Raw genomic sequence first — 18,729 nt, forward strand, 5'->3', positions numbered from 1 at the left:
GGGATTTACTAACGTTCTTACTGTTTTAAGACCAGATTTAGAAAAATAAAATCAAATTTGGAGATCTTAGGTTTATGTGATAAAAGACCATCAGATTTCAAACTGAACTGCCTTCCAAAGAGTCTAGGCTCACACTTCCCAAAACCTTTTGGAGCAATCTATTATTCAGCGTAGCCTGGCCGGCTTCCTTGAATGGCGTTGCCCCTCGGGGTCTCCAGTTTTCCTCTGTGAGGTGAGAGTTGCTAGATGAAAAGTGTGTCCAAAACAGTGCAGAAAAGCTGAACACTCAGAAAAATGGGGGAACGCTTGCTAAGGGTATGTTTCTTGGCATATTCCATTTAGCCTGGATCTTGCAACTTCCAAATTCACTGTTTCTATTCCTACTTACAGATTTTAAATTCAGTGTCCCAGGGGCAAGATGGCAATAGTTTCTTCTTTGTGTATCCCAGCAATGAGACATTCTTTGTATCCTATTGGATATTTTTTTCTTTTTTCCATTTGTTTGTTGTATTATGTTAAGCAGCCACAGATTTTTAGTTAGTTAACTGTTGTTTTAAGATTTCATTATACTCAGAGAGCAGGAATTGTTTGAACTTCGGCACTCTTCTCGCAGGCTGGCAAGCCAGGAAACTTCGGAGTAGATGGTGATCGATGAAGAGGGTGAGGTCAAGAGATTTAACAGAAGGCACAGGCCTGAGAACATGATCTTGAGCATACGTTATCTTCAAGTTCTCCAAGACTTGTGATTAGAATCGGTGTAAATTTCCCAAATTTCTCTTAGGGAAAACATTTGTACAGTCACTCTCTCACATATGGGGGTGGGGCAGGGGAGACAGAAAGGAAAGTGTAATTTGGATTCTTTGATATATATATATTTTTTCTGATACGGTTTTTTGTTTGTTTTTTGACCTCACTATGCGGCTTGCGGGGGATCTTAGTTCCCCAACCAGGGATCGAACCCATGCCCCCTGCAGTGGAAGCTCGGAGTTCTAACCATTAGACTGCCAGGGAATTCCCTCTTTGATCTTTTTGTACTTTCAAGTTCCTAAGGTTCTTTGGCTGGCATCATCACCATCTATTAAATATTAGGGAACGGGAGTTTAAAAAATTGAAGGCACCAGTCCCATAAAGCAATTTGCTTTTTATTCTTATAGGACATCCATCCTGTTTGAAATTTTGTCCTGAATTAACAACAAATGTAAAGGCCTTAAGGTGGCAGTGCATCGAATGCAAGACATGCAGTGCATGTAGAATCCAAGGCAAAAATGCAGTAAGTATTGCTCTCAGTAGTCTGTCTCCAGGTAAATTGTTAGTTTTCAGTGTTAAGGTTTTTCATTTTTGTAGGTTGTTGTTATTTTTAAATGTTTAAATACATTTCAACAGGGATCGTGGTGCTCCTTCCTTATATTTTATTTTTGTTAATTGGACAACATAAGAATTTGTGGCCTTTTACAGTTGACTTCAGTCTCAATTAGTCTCTAATATGTTATATTGCAGGATAATATGCTTTTCTGTGACTCCTGCGATAGAGGATTCCATATGGAGTGCTGTGATCCCCCACTTTCCAGAATGCCAAAAGGTGAACTTTTAAACCATATTAAAAAATGTGTTTTATTATGTCACATTAGCCTTGTCCTAATGTCTGACAGCTCAGAAGTATACAGGTTCCTTAAGCATTTTTTTCATCCCTCCTACCTTCCCTATACTTGTGGGTTTGGCACAGGTTGTGAGCAGAGAAGTGTAAAAGCATTTAGTTTGGGGGTAATGTATATAATAAATACTCTAATTCAGACACAGGACTAAAAAGACCATTCCTCTCCTGAAACCACTCCCTTATTAGAATAAGTTTAGATTAGGTAGGTCAGAAGTTTAGAGTACTCTCCATGTTATTCAGTACAGTGTTCAGAGGTAAGAAATTACCTATTTTCGATGATGGTGATAATGATGACTCCAGAAAAGTCCTATGACAGGAGCCATCACCATTTTCTTGGCCATTAGTTGATAATTTTGAACATGAGGATCTGAACTATCTTACATGGGTATATCCATATAGAATATGGATTTTCTTTTCTATTTATTGGGTAGTCAGCCAAGCTCAGCCTTCTTTTTCTCATATGATAATATATTAAACATTAAAAATAACTTTGCGTTCTTATTACAAAATTTATACATTTTCATTGTGAAAGATTTAGAAAATATAGATTGACAAAAAGGGATAAAAAAAACAATCAGTTAGAAATTCCTTCCCTGCCCCCACCCACCCCTTTAAAAAGAAATGGAACATTCTGTACATGTTTATGGTTTTTCCCTCTTAACAATAGCTTCTCACATTCCCACATCATTAAGTGTTCTCCTAAACATACTTTTTAATAAGTGTGTAGAACTCCATAGTACATAGAGCAGGGGTTACAAACCTGGTGACTGTGGGCCACAGAAATGTTTTGTTGATTATCTATCTATCCATCTATCTATCTATATCTCTCTCTATATTTTTTAAAGACTTCTCTTAACTGTGTTACAGAAGAGCTGGTGCAATATTTTTTAAATTTTGAATTTGAATTGTCAGTGCCCCATTCTGCCTCAGTCTCACTGCTACCTGTCGCCTTACCTTCCAGCTTGCTTCAGTCACATATATTATACCTGGGTGGTTCCTGAACATAATTGATTTTGCAACCCCATGTAAAGAAAAGAATAATTTATTTAACCAATCCTCTATTTTGGATATTACAAATGTTTCCAATTTTTTCCATCCACAATTATTGCCTTAAGATAAATTCCTCCGGGAGGAATTGCTGGATCAAAGACTGTGTACATGAAAGGTTGTATCAGTTTTCAGACCAACCACCAGTGTATGAGAATACCTGTTTCCCTGTATAAATGACCAACACTCACTATTACTATATTTCATTGAATCTAAGACACACTTTTTTAAAAACCATTTTAACATCTTTGAAATTAGATGCACCTTATAGTCAGTGGTATCTTAGATTCAATGTAATACAGTGTTATTATTCAAAATTTTTACCAATTAGGTAACAGAAAAAAGATGTCTGATGATTTTTTTCTTTAAATAGTGAAATTGAACTTTTTTTGTGTTTGATTATTGGCTGTTTGTATATCATCTTGTAAAGCACCTGTTTTTATTCATTAATCATTTTTCCATTGGGGTTTTCACTTTTTTCTTACTGATTTGCAGAAGCTCTTTATAATTTTATGTAGTCAAATCCATGAATCTTTTTCTTTATGGCTTCAGTCTTACATGTCAGTCATGCTTAGATTATATTAATATCCACATAGTTTTCCTGGTGCTTGTAACATTTAATTTTGCCATATAATATTCATCTGCCTAGAATTTGTGTTTATAAAAGATAGGAAATAATTATTTTCCTTCCAGATAGACAGCTATATGTTCTATCACCCCTTACTGAATCGTTTCATCCTTTCCCCACTGATTTGAAATACAACCTTCATGATATGCTAAACTTTTCAGTTGTTCTGGCCTTTCAATTCTTATCCATTGACCTGCTTCCATATGCCAGGTGCATAGTTTTAATTATTGTAGCTCCATAGTACTTAAACATTTTAAGTTTTACTTTTAAAAACTATATCTTATAATTTATTTAGTTAGAAAATTTTCAAAAAGAGACGATAAAACAAATACTTTTTCCCCAGAAGTTTCAAAAAAACAGTTGACTTGAAAATGTCTCCCTCAAATCAAAAGATATATAATATCTGACAAGATTGGGTTTTCATGTGTGTTTACATGGTCGAGGGAAGCTTGGTGACATGTTGGGAAAAGCCTATTGGAAGAGTTCTGAGATGGGTCAGCCCTCTGCTCTCAGCACCTTGACCCTGGGGAAATTGACCTTTAATGACAGCGTCCTGAGGAGAATGACAGAAGAGGGTGATCCATCTTCTAGGGTCAAGTTCTGCATACAGGCGTCCTTGGGCAGCTTATTAACAGCTGCAGTTTATATTTAATCTCTCTCCTAAAATCAAACATTAAAATATTTTTCTCATATATATATTAATTCAGGGATGTGGATTTGCCAAGTCTGCAGACCAAAGAAAAAGGGAAGAAAACTACTTCATGAGAAAGCTGCACAAATAAAACGACGATATGCAAAACCCATTGGACGACCGAAAAATAAATTAAAGCAACGATTGTTGTAGGTTGAGATCTTATCAAAAGAAATCTTTTATGTTGTGCTTTAAGATATAGTTGATTGTAACCCCCTTAGATTCCATTATCTTTTTAGTATCATTTTTACAAACTCAAGGGAGGAGGAATATTTCTCCTTTTGCATAAGCTGTGGAAATTTTTTTTGAAAATAACATTTTAAATTACAGTTGGCATTTCGGGGTCTTCTGTTGGCAGTATCTGTGATGCTAAGTGACATTTTTCAAGCAGCAGGATAGAAGCAGAATGTAAGAACTGGAAACAGTTATTCTGTCTACTTTATTATTGGCTGAACATTAGAAGAGGTTACTTATATGAATATTTTTTCTGGGGGTTTTTAAAACAAGAGAGGGATTTGTTCACATCTCTAGTGACTCTCTTTTGTTGCCCCAGATAACGTTTTAGAAAAATACTTCTCTTTTCTGGTGCTAATTTAGTATTACAACTTTTTAAGATCCCTTTTCTGAAATAGGAGCTTCTAAGAAACCTGCAAATGACTGTCCTAATTTGCCTCCAAAGAGTTAGACAAGACCATTTGGTATGTGCACATGTGTGCAAACATACAGACAGAATAATATATTTGCAGTAGCCTGCAGTTCTACTATGATAGCCCCATTTCCTCTAGCCTGTTGCCACATAGATGCCTTTAAAGCCAAGTAGAACATTTAGCAGGAGTTACTTGGAGAAGTAGAGAAGAGATAAGAGGAGAAATGGATGTATTTTTTTTTAACCTATATAGAGTATAGAACTGACTGTCAGCATTAGGTAAGATGTTTAGAAATGAAATCAGTAGACTTGCATATCTGAAGCAGCTCTATCAATAAGACCGTTGCCCTTCTCTTTAGGCTTAGTGAAAGGGTCACTGTGATGTAGAAATGAATAGAGCTCTGCACACACAGTGAAGAAACACCAGGTGTCTAATTCACTTGCTTACTCTTCCCCCCCTAATTTTATCTGAAGCAATTCACTTTATTACCTGCTCTCAGAAAAACAGTATCGTCCCGCACCTTTATCTCCCAAAGGAGAAATAGAAAAATGCATGCTCCTTTCTAGAGTGTTCTGTGAAACGTTATGAAAACCTTCTAACTGGTGGACATCTTAATATGGAATTTGTGTTAATTTCTAGAGGCAAACATGAAACCTATTCACAAATAAAATCTTTCATATTAGCATCATTTGAAGTAGAAATTATATGTTTTTGCATTCGTCCAGTGTAAGCATTTTTCCCGAAATGGGACTGTATCCTCAGGGCCCAATTAAAAAAACCAAATTAGGATATAAACTTTCTAAACAAAGGACACAGCTGAAAATTGCATCTGGCACCAATCCTAACCTTTTGTTTGTCCAAAATTGTCCTTTGAGCTTAGGAATTTTTAAGACAGTCTAGGGAGTTTTCCTTTTTACATGCTTTATAAGCATATTATCCTTTCTGGGCAATCGATTCCAGATACAGTCCAAATGTAGCATTCTGATGTGAAACATTTTAGCCTGGATGAGTAGTTTATTGGTAGCTCTCACTGTGACGCTGGAGATCTCTAGCTCTAACCTGATTTGGCTGACTCGGTGGCATTGGGTGCAGCTCCTGGCGGTTGAGCTGCTTCGGATGAGCCTGGTAGCTCACTCTGTTGATCTGTGCCAGCCGCCCCTTTAGCTGACTGCCGAAATTGTTCATTAAATCTCTGTGTACAGGATGACCACTAAGCTATGCTCTTCTATTTGTAATTATTTAAGATATTTTTATAATTCAAGATCATATCATTTTCAGGCTTCCATTTCGTCGTCATTACTAGCCTTCAGCTCAGTTGATAATTTTTAAGCTCCATTCTTGGGCCCAGCACTGCCATAATTCACATGCAAATGTTTCTGTTGAATAAAATTCTGCTGCAAAATGGGTAGCTTTCCAAGCCCTAGCCTGAGGTGAGGGCAGGCAGCTGCCGTTCCTGTAAGCAGCTGTGGTAGTGGAGTGACCTCCGGTCTCCATTGAGCACACAGCTGTATGGGCAGAACCAGCATCAAATGAACTGAAATAGCAGTCAGAACCAGTGTATAAAGATTCTGATGCCAAGTGTCTGATAATGACCATGGTAAATGTGCTGCTTCTTCACCAGACTTTCCATGTCATGTCTGACCCGCTGTAGCTTTTCTTTAATCATTTCTTCAGTTTTTTGCTATTGTTGTCCTTTTTTCAGCAGTATTTTATGCTGTAACTAATTGTCTCCTCTACTTAGAGAGTATTATTGGTTTATCTTATCATCCTAAGCATAAAGTGCTAAGTGGAAGAGGGTATCTTTTAATGTTTTCTTTAAAAAAAAAAAAAGTACTAATTTATAGATGTAACCAAATTCTATTTACATAAATTTTCCATTTGAGTTAAAATTACTTCTAACTACAGATTAGATAAGCTTCTTCTTTTGCTTCTAGATAATACTTATGACTTACTTCCTTTCATACTTTAAAAAAGACATTTCAGGAAATCATAATTACTTGTGACGACACAAGGGGTCACGTTTTTATTTAATTATAATGAAAGCATTGGGTGATCTTTTAGTCTCTTCAAAAATTTTCTTATCCATATTGCCCTTGGTTCCACATGATTCTAACAGTACCTGTTGGATGGGCCCTGGGAGAATCATGACATGCCAATGTAGGGGCTGCAACCTGTTTCAACAGAGAAACACCTAGGTGGAGGCACACACACACAAGCAGCGCTTCGGGTTGCAATTCAGTTTCTTAAGTTTAAGCACATTGAATGCATCTAGTTGCTATAAACTTGTGTTAGATACCTTTATAATTCTATTATTAAATGCTGATACTATTCTCTAAATTTTTGCCTAGGTCTGTAACCAGTGATGAAGGATCCATGAATGCATTCACAGGAAGGGGGTCACCTGGTAGGGGTCAAAAGACTAAAGTCTGTACCACACCTTCATCTGGTCATGCTGCATCTGGGAAGGACTCAAGCAGCAGATTGGCTGTTACAGACCCCACTCGGCCTGGTGCCACCACCAAAATCACCACCACCTCCACCTACATTTCTGCCTCTACACTTAAAGTTAACAAGAAAACCAAAGGGCTCATTGATGGCCTTACTAAGTTTTTTACACCATCACCTGATGGTCGCAGATCACGAGGTGAAATAATAGACTTTTCAAAGCACTATCGTCCAAGGAAAAAGGTCTCTCAGAAACAGTCATGCACTTCTCATGTGTTGGCTCCAGGTACCACACAAAAGCTAAAACCTCCACCTTCTTCACTCCCACCCGCAACCCCCATCTCTGGTCAGAGCCCCAGTTCACAAAAGTCCAGCACTTCTGTTTCTTCTACCTCTCCCCAGAGTTCTTCCAGCCAGTCCAGCGTGCCCTCCTTTAGCAGTCTCACTAATAACAGCCAGCTGAAGGCACTCTTTGATGGCCTCTCTCATATCTATACCACTCAGGGACAGTCTCGCCAAAAGGGACACCCAAGTTATGCACCACCTAAACGTATGCGTCGTAAAATCGAATTCCCTTCCACGGCAAAATCGAAAGCCCATTTCTTTGGAAAAAGAGATATTAGAAGTAGATTTATTTCTCACCCCTCCTCCTCTAGCTGGGGGATGGCTAGAGGACGTATTTTTAAAGCAATTGCTCACTTCAAGCGAACAACTTTCCTTAAAAAGCACAGGATGCTAGGCAGGTTAAAATATAAAGTGACCCCTCAGATGGGGACCCCCTCACCAGGGAAGGGGAGCTTGACAGACGGAAGGATTAAACCTGATCAGGATGATGGTAAGCAAAAGGTCAAAGCTCCAACCAAACCTGCGTCCCGTCCCTTTCTCCCCAACCCCCCCAAAAAAAGAATCAGTCAATTCCTATTTGTCACATAGGTCTTAGCTATTTCTCTTGTTCTCACTTCACTTTCATACAGAAGCAGTGAAACTTTGACCTTTTTCTAATGCTGACTAAACCTCCAAAATGTTGTTTTTCCAACTAATACTCTCCCACTTTTTATGACTTATTTCCATTTGTAGTGACACTAGGACCCCCCAGATGCGTCCGTAGCATTGCTTATGGCTTTGTAGTCCCGCATGAGTAGCCACTGTTAACGCCTCTGCTATGTTCCTCCCCGTGCTACCTCTTCAGCCACAGCGCTGCGTGGCCATGTGCTGTCTGTGCTTCCGGCAGCGGGGACATCAGCTCCTCGTCTCCCTCTGTCCATTGCTTTCTCATGACAAAATTCATCCTGCTTCCTTCTCAACAAAGCCTGATCTGTGACTCTGTGAAGTGTGGTTTTGGATGTGAGTGTGTCTGTGTGTGTATTCACCTCAGGGAGAAAACTGATTTCATGATTTCATTTAACAAATTGGCCCGTTACATTTGCTATCCTTTATAAAACAAAAGCCAAAAATGTGTCATTTGGACAAAGTGGTAGATTTTATTATCTCAAACGTGATCATGGGAATTCTATACCTAGACATTGATATGCCTTCTAATCTTGGTTGAAAACTATGATTTTGCTTTGTATTGCTCGCCCTTTCCGTCATTTATTTGTCGAAGCTATAAAAAGATGACAACAGCGATAATTCAAATAACAATTTGAGTACAGCAGGGAAAAGGTACTGCTGGATCTGTGAGCAGTGCTTAGATGTAAAAGCTAATAAAGCTTAAAAAAAATCCATATTTGCCCACTTTGCTAATTTGGTGCCATTTTGATAATTATATGGTGGTTATTCATGATGCAAGTCAGTGAATACACTTTCTGCTGGTTTTAAATGACAGATACAGAAATCAAAATAAGCATCAAACAAGAAAGTACAGATATAAATGTGATTGGAAACAAGGATACCGTTACTGAAGAGGATTTGGATGTTTTTAAGCAGGCCCAGGAACTGTCTTGGGAGGTAAGGCCAGGATACTGCATTCTAGTAATGAGGATAATACGTGACCTTTACATATGAGTACTATGAAATTAACTGCCTTGATTTTATAACGAATCCCCCTCAAAATCCTTTGTGGTTCTTTAACTGCTACCATCATTTTTGTTGACTCTACATTCGAAAGTAATGACTTTATATAGAGTTGTCTCCACTCTTAAAAGTTGGTAATGGCTCAGTGGGTCTCACAGAATAGGCCAGAGTAGCAGTTATTGAGCCAGATTTTGAAAAACGCTTCTAGGGGTGAAGGAGTAGATTTCTGATTATTTTTGCTCAAATTAAGAAAATAGCCCTTTTAAATCGTTCACAAAAAGAAGAACATCACTTTTAAATTGACCGATGTTTCTTCCAGCACAGGTGGCCAGCCATATGAAAAATGTCTGCTGATTTTAACTGTTGGACATTGGCAAAGGCAATATCGTGTTGCATGATCAGTTGTAATCACTTTTACTTTCATTGTCCAGTAATTTCTTTAAATGATTCCCCTTAAAATATTAACTCTACATAGCTTATTGTCAGCAAAACATTGAAAGGAAAGGCTGTGAGACTTCTCAAAGACAAATTTATTATGGATTGTGAATTCTTCTGTCAGTAGACCACATTCTGTTACCAGGGCACCACATTCATGGATAGATTCCCACCCCCACCTCACTTCCTTTTATGGGGAGTAGGGGGCTATCTATAGTCTCTTAAGCTTTATTTTTTGTAGCAACCACTTGGGCTAAATACTTGTACTTATTTCTACTTGAGGGGCCATTGGATATTTCCATTCCTCATTCTGCATTCTTTGTAGTGTTTCCTTTGGCTAAGATAAAATGTTAAATCCCGCCCCCCCCCCCCGCCCCACCCCACCATCACTGAGTTTTGAAGTCCTTAAATATTACCATTTTGGGGGACCGTATCTGGCATTCGTATATAGACGTGATGAACAGCAGGCAATTACCTGAAAGTTACTGCTAAATCTAAGGCCCTTTCTTTCCAACCTGGTAACACTGGCGTTTTCATTCAAGAACATTTCTTGTCTGTGTCAGGCACTGGGCTAGACCCAGGGAATGCCACAGTGAATCAGGCCGGCAGAGTTCTTAACCTCCTGCATGGGAGTAAAAGGAGATGGGAATCAAACTGCAAACTTCGCAATTGATTATTTATCTACAGTCCGGTTAAATATTACTTGGTGGAGGAACAGGGGACTGTAACAGTGTGACAGTGTGTAACAGCCACATCTAATTTCCTCAGTTTTAATACATTGTAGCAGATCGTTAAATTTAGTTCAGTAGACATTTGTATGTATTAACAGGTATTCATTTCCTATCTTGGTAATACTGTTTCTTAGGCTATTTATATATGAATCTTATACAAAGTTGATTATAATTTCACAAGGACCTATAATGTTTTTTTTCAACAACATGAAAATTCACGATTACGATCAGTATTCTGGTCTTGATAGATTTTCGTATCCACTGGTGAAAGAACCAAAACGTAAGTGAAGAAATCCTCATATTTTGTTTTCTTTCTGTCTGACAGAAAATAGAGTGTGAAAGTGGAGTAGAAGACTGTGGCCGGTACCCATCTGTAATAGAATTTGGGAAATATGAAATCCAAACCTGGTACTCCTCGCCTTACCCACAGGAATATGCAAGGTAATGGAATAAGCCTGGCAGGTATACAACCTTAATGTCTCATATGTGAGGAAGAAACATTCTAAAGCTGGAATTAGGTGATTTTTAGGACATAAATTTTAATAGTCAGTTCTTTTTTTTTCTTTCGGCAGCAGTGGTTCTTTGTTTCTGCGTGTGGGCTTTCTGTAGTGGCGGCAAGCGGGGGGCTACTTTTCGTTGCGGTGCACGGGCGCCTCATTGCGGTGGTTTCTCTTGTTGCGGAGCACGGGCTCTAGGTGCATGGGCTTCAGTAGTTGCAGCACGTAGGCTCAGTAGTTGTGGCTCTCGGGCTTAGTCACTCTGAGGCATGTGGGATCTTCGCGGACCAGGGATCGAACCCACGTCCCCTGCGCTGGCAGGCGGATTCTTAACCAATGTGCCACCAGGGACGTCCCGATAGTCAAGTATAAGTGCTTCCAAAACTATTACTTTCGCCAGTACCTTCTTATAGTATTCACTGTTATATGTAAACACCTTATACTGCTTAGTTACACAGGTGTTGTAAATTTTGCCTTTTAACTTTTAGATCGTTTTTTTCTCTCTTTGGTTAATTGGGGAAGTATTGTTTGTGTAAGAAACCAAATCAAGAAAAAAAAATTAGCCATTGTAAAATATTTGGTAGTTTCTTCTCAGTTGCCTTTTTCATTTTCCTAATTAGGCCTGTTAGTTTTATCTCTGATTTCTGGCATTTTATTGTCAAGTTTTTTAAGAGAAATTATAGCAAAAGAAGGAAAAATGGGAGAAAGTAGGTGGGCGTGGGTAGCCTTAAGAGACCCTTCCCCAAATCTTGACTTTTAGAGCCATTTGTGACTAACTTGTTAAAAATGAAGAGAAAATAATGGTACTAGAATTTTCTTTTGTCTTGAACTAAGATTAGCTGTGAAATTGTCTTGAACTAATGTATCTAAAAATGGGTATCTTGTGAACAGATTTCTTCCTTCAGGTATGTCAGGGCACAGTTTATTAGTATCTCCTCAAATGCTTTAGCCTGCAAAGTTTCTGGTAATCACAAATTTGCTTTTCTTCTAGAATAGATATCGTCCTTTTCTCTTTCTGGTGGTGTCTGCCCAGTCATCAGAGAAAACGGGCAGGGTGTTCTAGAAGTTAAGTGACAAACTAAGAGGAGTCTTGGTTTCTCTTCCCAGTTCATATCACGTAGCTGTGTGTTCCTTAACAACTTTTGAAAAACACCTATGAGCTTTTATTTGTATGGGTAATCATAAGTCATGTGTTCTAAGAGCTTTGAATAATTTTGCATATGAATCCAAGATTTGAGATTACTGTGCTGCGTCTGTATCTAATTCTTCCCAAAACACTGCTCCCCATTTTTATACCCCAAAGACGTTGAAAGTGCTTTTAAACATTCTCTTGTAAATATTAGCAGTGTCCACTTAAGCATGATAGGGCACAAGTAAAAAATGGTATAATTTTTAAGGTGGAGAAAAAGTCAGCAGAGGAGAGAAAGCTGTTTATCTAATGTTATTCAAAGAGTCGGTGGAATTGGTAGGAACAAATAAGGTCTTTTGACTTGACTATATTTACTCCTTTAGACCATGTACAACTGATGATAACTTTAAAGTTACCTTATCCATAAGAAATGGAAACAACTAAATTCTGGGACTTCTCTGCCTTATAAGTACACAGATCATTTTAAAAATAATGAATTCACTTCTCTCTGAGTAAAAGATTGTTATAGTTACACCACTGATTACATGTACTGTTGAAATTATGACATTAAGTCTGAAATTTAAAAAATATTCATGGATGACAGGACGCCATTGTTTTTAGAGTCATAGTTCCAAGTCTGAAAACCTTTCTTTCTATAGGACATTTCTAAGGAAACAAATTATTTGTTCGCAAAGTAAAGGCAGCAAATATTATTAGATTGAAAAATAATATAAGGTTTGTACGCTCTCTTTACTACTGGCTTCCTTTTTTTTTTTTTCTTTTGTTGAAACTACTTCTTTCAAATACTATTATACAGCCTTTTTATGGCTTAGAGAAAATAGAACAATATTTAATATTTTTCCCCAGGAGTATAATCAATCTGATTATATTCTTTGATTTTAAAATTTCGACAGATTACCAAAGCTTTACCTGTGTGAATTCTGTCTTAAATATATGAAAAGTAAAAATATTTTGTTAAGACACTCAAGGAAATGTGGATGGTTTCATCCTCCAGCAAATGAAATTTACCGAAGGAAAGACCTTTCAGTATTTGAGGTAAGCATGTGTAAATAAAAAACTCAGCATTTGAAACCTAGTGTTTCTAATTGTTGACTATGTACTGATTTGTTCGTAGAAGGTACAAAGTATATTCGGTTTTGGCACTGAAATTCAGACTGCTTTTTCAAACATCTCCATGTTTTGGTATGTTTTTCTAACCATATTAAGCAACCGTTGAGATTGATGATGAATTCCTCCTCCATCACATTAACTTTTTTGTCTTCTCCCAAATCCCTGTCTGCACCAGATATATTCGCCAGTGAAATTATGGTCTCCTCAGCTCTTTGTAAATTCTACTTTCTTTGGCAGGAGAAATTAGCTTTGTTCAGCAGCTCCAGCCAATGTCTGGCAGGTGCTCACTCTTCCAGGGAATTGAGCAGCTGTACATATCTCCTCAATACACAACCACCTGTGTTTCCATCCATTTCTTGGCAGGGTAGATAATCCTTTTGGTGAGACCCCAGCAGATGTTGGGACTCCCCCGACCCCCATCTGGGTAGATGGCCACCCCTGGAGAACTCTGCTCTTCACAGGAGCCCCTTGTGGCCATGTGTCTGTCATTGTGTGTTCTTGAAGACATTTTGTGTTTTCAGAATTGATTTAGTAGCAGAAGGTCTTTGCGGCTATATCATTTCATTGTTTCATCATGTTCTATTGTCAGTTTCAGGGATCCAGCTTAGCTGAGTCAGTTGTACCTTGAGGAGGCCATGCCTTCTTTTCCTGTTATTGCCTAGTCACAGGCCTTCTTAATTCTCTCACTCTGGTTGAGCACTTCCATTGCCCTGCCTTATTTTCTTCTCTGTTACCCATCTTGGTACATTGCTTTCATTCCTGGATGCTCAGAACAAGCCTTCCTTGCACAGCAGATATGATATCTTCTTTCTCTGAAATACAATTTTACTTCAGGATTCTCTTTTTCTGAGTTGTTCAGATTGGAAATTTGTTATTCTGCCCCACATTTCTCTTTAATTCTTGTCTGTAATGTCTTGCATTAAATTTAATGTAGGGGAGGGTCATACATAGGTTTCTCTCATGGACCAGGCTTCCTCTCTCAGACAGTCTTGGGCCCATTACTTTTTTCCCCAAGACTCATCAGAGAACGCATGTAACTCCAACTGTATCTTATGATTTTTTAAAGCTCCTCTTCCTCGTTATATCGGGCTTTTTTGGCAAGCTTGAAGGAAGAAGGGTATTGTTGCTAGGAAGATTTGATAATATGTTAGTTCTTACTAAACGGGAGGCACAGGGTTTCTCAACCAGGGGACTGTTCACATTTCAGGCTGGATGATTCTTTGGTGTAGGGGGCATCCCATGCGTTGTAGGACGTTTAGCAGCACCCCTGGCCTCTGCCCACTAGATGCCAGTAGCACTACGCCTCCTCCAGTCAGAACAACGAAAAACATCTCCAGACATAGCCAATGTCCCTTGGGGGACAAAAGTCACCCCCAGGGAGGACCACTGGGCTAACGAGAAAGCCGAATGCAAGTCGCTGTCCTCCTGTTGTTACTATTGGGATGCTACCTGGCCAGCCCCAACAGGTTGAGACAACAGAGCTGCTCTCAGTTGAGCCTTAATTAATGAATGTCACAAGTTCCACTTAACTTTTGGCACCTTCCTTGATGCCTTGGAAGCTTTCTTCTAACCAAAAGAGAATGAAAATCATTGTCTCATTGTTTCTCAAAGGACAAAACACATTTTTGGCTTTAAGTAATTGTTAAATAAATGAGCATAACTCTTGCCTGAGGGGGTGAAACTCTCATAAATCCAGAGAGAGTCTTCTCAGGGGTAAGAGAGACTCAGTCTTGTTAGCCTGATAAGAATGGTCTATTTCAGGGTAGGTGCTTTGGGACCATACAGAGATGAAAGGGGAAAAATCAGAAGCAGAACTGTAAAATTTATGCATAAAAATTATTGAAGGAATTGGATTGGGTAAGTGCCAAGGTCCCTATTCTAGAATCTGAGTTAATACTAAGAGTACAGCATGTAGGAAGTTTTCTCTTAGCAGTGTCCTAAGTAACTTATAAAATAAATGAATAATAATCACAGATTGCTACTTTCCTATCTTTTCTTTATCCCTCTTGAAAGCATGTCATTTTAGACCTTTCACAACCGATAAGAATTTTGCTTCAGCATTGTCATCTCTCTATTTTTCTGGTTCAGGGATACATACATCTCCGTCTTTTTGTAATACGCTACCATTTCCAAAAGGACCATCCTCCCAAATACATAAAAACTTCCTTTAATTAAAGAGAGAATTGTATCCTCTGTGCCCCTTGCCCATATTTGATTATGTTGCCATGTGTGGGACCTAGGTCTCATCCAAGGGAAATAGTTATATGAAGTCTAAAAATAATTTGCAATATGAGAACCTGTGTGGTCCACAGGAGACTTGAGAACGATCAAGTTCATTGTTAAAGAGCTCTGGTTAGCAAACATCCATTTCCCCTAAGAAAAGTGCTAGGGAAATTCTTCTTGAATCTGCTGTGCTTTCTGTTTTCAACAAGTAACTACATTTGATCCATGAAATTGACATTTGTGCCTAGCCTCCTGTCTGTAACCGTCAGTATCACAGCTTGATTCTTTTATTTTGAAGAGAAGTAGACTGTAATCATGGTACTTATTGTAGGTTGAAATTCATCTCACTTTCTCTGTAAGTATTCCCAACACAGAAATTTTATCTTTTTTAATTATATTTAAAATGATGCTTGGAATAAAACCAAAATGGAAGCCTCTTTTGTTAATCCACACTTCTAAGGAATCAGGATAATACAGTTTATTTATTTTATTTTTATGTGAAGCCCTTTTGAAAACAACATAAAGTTTAACTTCCTCGAGCAGTATTTTGATCGTTTTACATTTCTTTAATTCCAGTTTACCTGGTTCAAACAGAGAGGACCTGCCTAATCATTTTTTACTCATAATAAATTGCAAATAAAAATTACTTCTTTGTTAGCAGTGTGGCCTTTCTTCAGGTAGTGTAAAGAGAAATTTAAGCTACCTAAAATTTACCCCAATTTAAGAGAAAAGGTGGAATTCTGATTTGCCAAGTGACAGCTATTTTCTGGTAAACTTTATACTTGGTTAATGGAGTGTTTTAATCGCTCAGTTTGGGATTTGGAAATAAAATTATATACTTTCCAAAATACCGTATAAAAGAAACAATTTTATATTGAGTGGTATTTTTATGTTAAATAATGTTGTCTGTTTCTCTTTGCTAGGTTGATGGGAATATGAGCAAAATTTATTGCCAAAACCTTTGCTTGTTAGCCAAGCTCTTCCTGGACCACAAAACGTTGTATTATGATGTCGAGCCATTCCTTTTTTATGTCCTTACAAAAAATGATGAAAAGGGCTGTCATCTGGTTGGATACTTCTCTAAGGTAAAACAAGAGCCAGTATGACCTTCATTTTCTTTTTCAAAATGTTTTTGGTAGAGCCCAATTCTTCAAACAGGGCTTTTTTTATGACTCTAATTTGAATAAGTGACACATGTTTCTGAAAAGCTCAGATTCTTGTTCAGAGCTCATTAAAACCAACAACAACAACAAAAAACAATAAGCATCGTGCCTAGGAAGTGTGTAAAGGGCCTCAGCACTGTTTGCTGTCTCAACTGTCAGCATTCACGTAACGTTATAATTGCTGCCTTGCAGACCACCTAGCATCTTTCATTTTCTAAATGTTAAGCTTATTTCCCTTTTCCCCCCAAGTGGTGTCAACATGAAGGTTTCAATGCAACGTAGCATTTAAAAGATAATTCTCATTTCTCCTCGTTGCATTCCCTCTGTGGTCATCAGTATCTCAGTGAGTTAGAACGTTGGCATTTGGACAGTTAAGCTAATATAATGGCTGGTTTTACTCTTTTGTCTCTTATTCTCTGTGCTATTGTTTTAAGATCTAAAGCAGCCTCACCTTTAGAAAGCCTAAGTTATCTCCAGCTGTTAACATAGGGGAGCCCTTGACATAGTGAGTGGATGTAGTTTGTCTTTTTCACTGGTTCAGAGCAATTCTCTCACATTCTTCTGTTCAAAGGCTTCTGAGAAACAATAACTCATATGCAATAATGGAAATCTGAGTTTGGAGATATTTACCAGGTAATGAGCTTAACTTTTCTTAGGTGCTTAGGAAATAGTTTAATATGCCAGGATGGTAATTATAAGACTTCCAGGCAGAAGGTAAATGATCCAAACCCTGTATCTTATTTTTTTTATGATGTATGTGTGCATATTAGGTGATAAGTGAATTTCACTGACTCTACTGTTGCATAATGTAAATGGAATGCCTAATGGAAGTGTCATTTTCATGGAAGATCAAAAGATAGACTATATATGAAGGTCCTTTGCATACGGAAGTTTTTCTAAATTTAAGAATCAATCCAGAGACCATAAACAAAAATAGGAGTAAGTGACAGCACTCGTGGGAAACAGCCCCAACGCCTTAATCCACGTATTTGGTAAAGCTCTAAAACGAAAAAGAAGAAAGTCAACTTTATAGGTTATGGATTCAAAAGATGATAGAGAATTAACACAAGGTGAAACAATAACTAGGAAATCTATTTATATAACTTATAAAACATTTTACCTTCTGTATACATGTGTAAACATCTTTTTCTCCAAAGAGTTGAAAAGAATAGTGGTCATAACTGTCCTTCCTGTGCGAAAATGGTGTTTCTTTAAATGTATCTGAGTTTAAAAACAGATGCTCAGTGGTGCCTGCTGCCCTTGTCCTGCCTTGTTTCAAGTTGGCCTCTGGGTCTCAGTTCATGGTAACTCTTGGGGTTCGAATCTCTGCCTCTCTTCCTCCCAGGGAGCCCAACATTTTACTTAGAACAAGCTAAAGTTTTTACATTTTGTCACAGTTTCTTTTATAGTATGGCAGCAACTACTATCATTTCTTACTATACCCGGAATACTATTATATTCTTTGGCAGTGCAGTAAAACAAAAATTAATCTCAAAAAACAGCCATGTTAAAAGACTAGACGCAAATTAAACCATATTCTAACATGTCAATTGGAGTGGGAAGGACGGACTATGGCCCTTTGGGGTTATGCTTAAACCAAATTCTAGATGTTATAGCCAGAGAATGGCCAAGATGACCTAGAAAAGTTCAGTGTAAACCATTACATGCATGTGACTTTCCAAGCACATAATAGATGACACAAAACAGGAAGGAAAGAAGGAGGAGTTATTTTATCCATAGATTAGAGTTTAGCTGTAGTAATGTGTTAAAGGGCAGGGGGCAGGGACTGGGGGGGCAAGGACAACTCTTGGGTGGGATTGCCAAAAATCTTATACAGGTAAGAATAGTTTGGGACAAAGAAAAGACTGGCATCAAGGATGAATCCTTAAACCCAGAGTACATCTCTTTTTAGATTTGTGACCCATTTGTCTGACTTTGCAAAGTAGACTAATTATTTGAATCTTTGCCACAGATGTACACAGCCAGTGATGGACAATCCAGTTTCTTAGGAAAATTGACACACATCATTTCTTCCTCCTCATTTCTTGGAGACTCCACAGACAGCTACAAATGTGCAAAAGTCGGGAGCACATCTTTTTCACAAAGGAATCTTTAATTCTTCCCTGTAGGGTTTTTTCTACAACCATTTCCTGTGATCTTTCAAATAGGTTCATTAAAGATCTGGGTGTTCCTAAGTAATTCTTTGGTGTGGTTAGTACCATTTGTGGTCAATCTAATTTGTGGTTTATATTTGGCCAGAGCATTCACAACCTCAAAAGCCTTTTCCAGATCTCC

General features: G+C 38.0%; 1 protein-coding gene across 1 annotated transcript in view; it reads left to right on the forward strand.

The window, feature by feature from the left end:
• KAT6B (lysine acetyltransferase 6B) overlaps window positions 1-18,729 on the forward strand; it is a 179,872-nt gene that overhangs the window by 122,068 nt on the left and 39,075 nt on the right. The window contains 10 exon segments of the mRNA XM_068547944.1: window positions 1,155-1,270; window positions 1,498-1,579; window positions 4,037-4,169; window positions 7,016-7,601; window positions 7,603-7,636; window positions 7,639-7,947; window positions 8,938-9,059; window positions 10,617-10,732; window positions 12,832-12,973; window positions 16,195-16,356. Of these exon segments, the coding sequence (XP_068404045.1) occupies window positions 1,155-1,270; window positions 1,498-1,579; window positions 4,037-4,169; window positions 7,016-7,601; window positions 7,603-7,636; window positions 7,639-7,947; window positions 8,938-9,059; window positions 10,617-10,732; window positions 12,832-12,973; window positions 16,195-16,356 (1,802 nt within the window).

Source organism: Eschrichtius robustus, chromosome 7, assembly GCF_028021215.1.
Source record: "Eschrichtius robustus isolate mEscRob2 chromosome 7, mEscRob2.pri, whole genome shotgun sequence".
NCBI classification, from domain to species: domain Eukaryota; kingdom Metazoa; phylum Chordata; class Mammalia; order Artiodactyla; family Eschrichtiidae; genus Eschrichtius; species Eschrichtius robustus.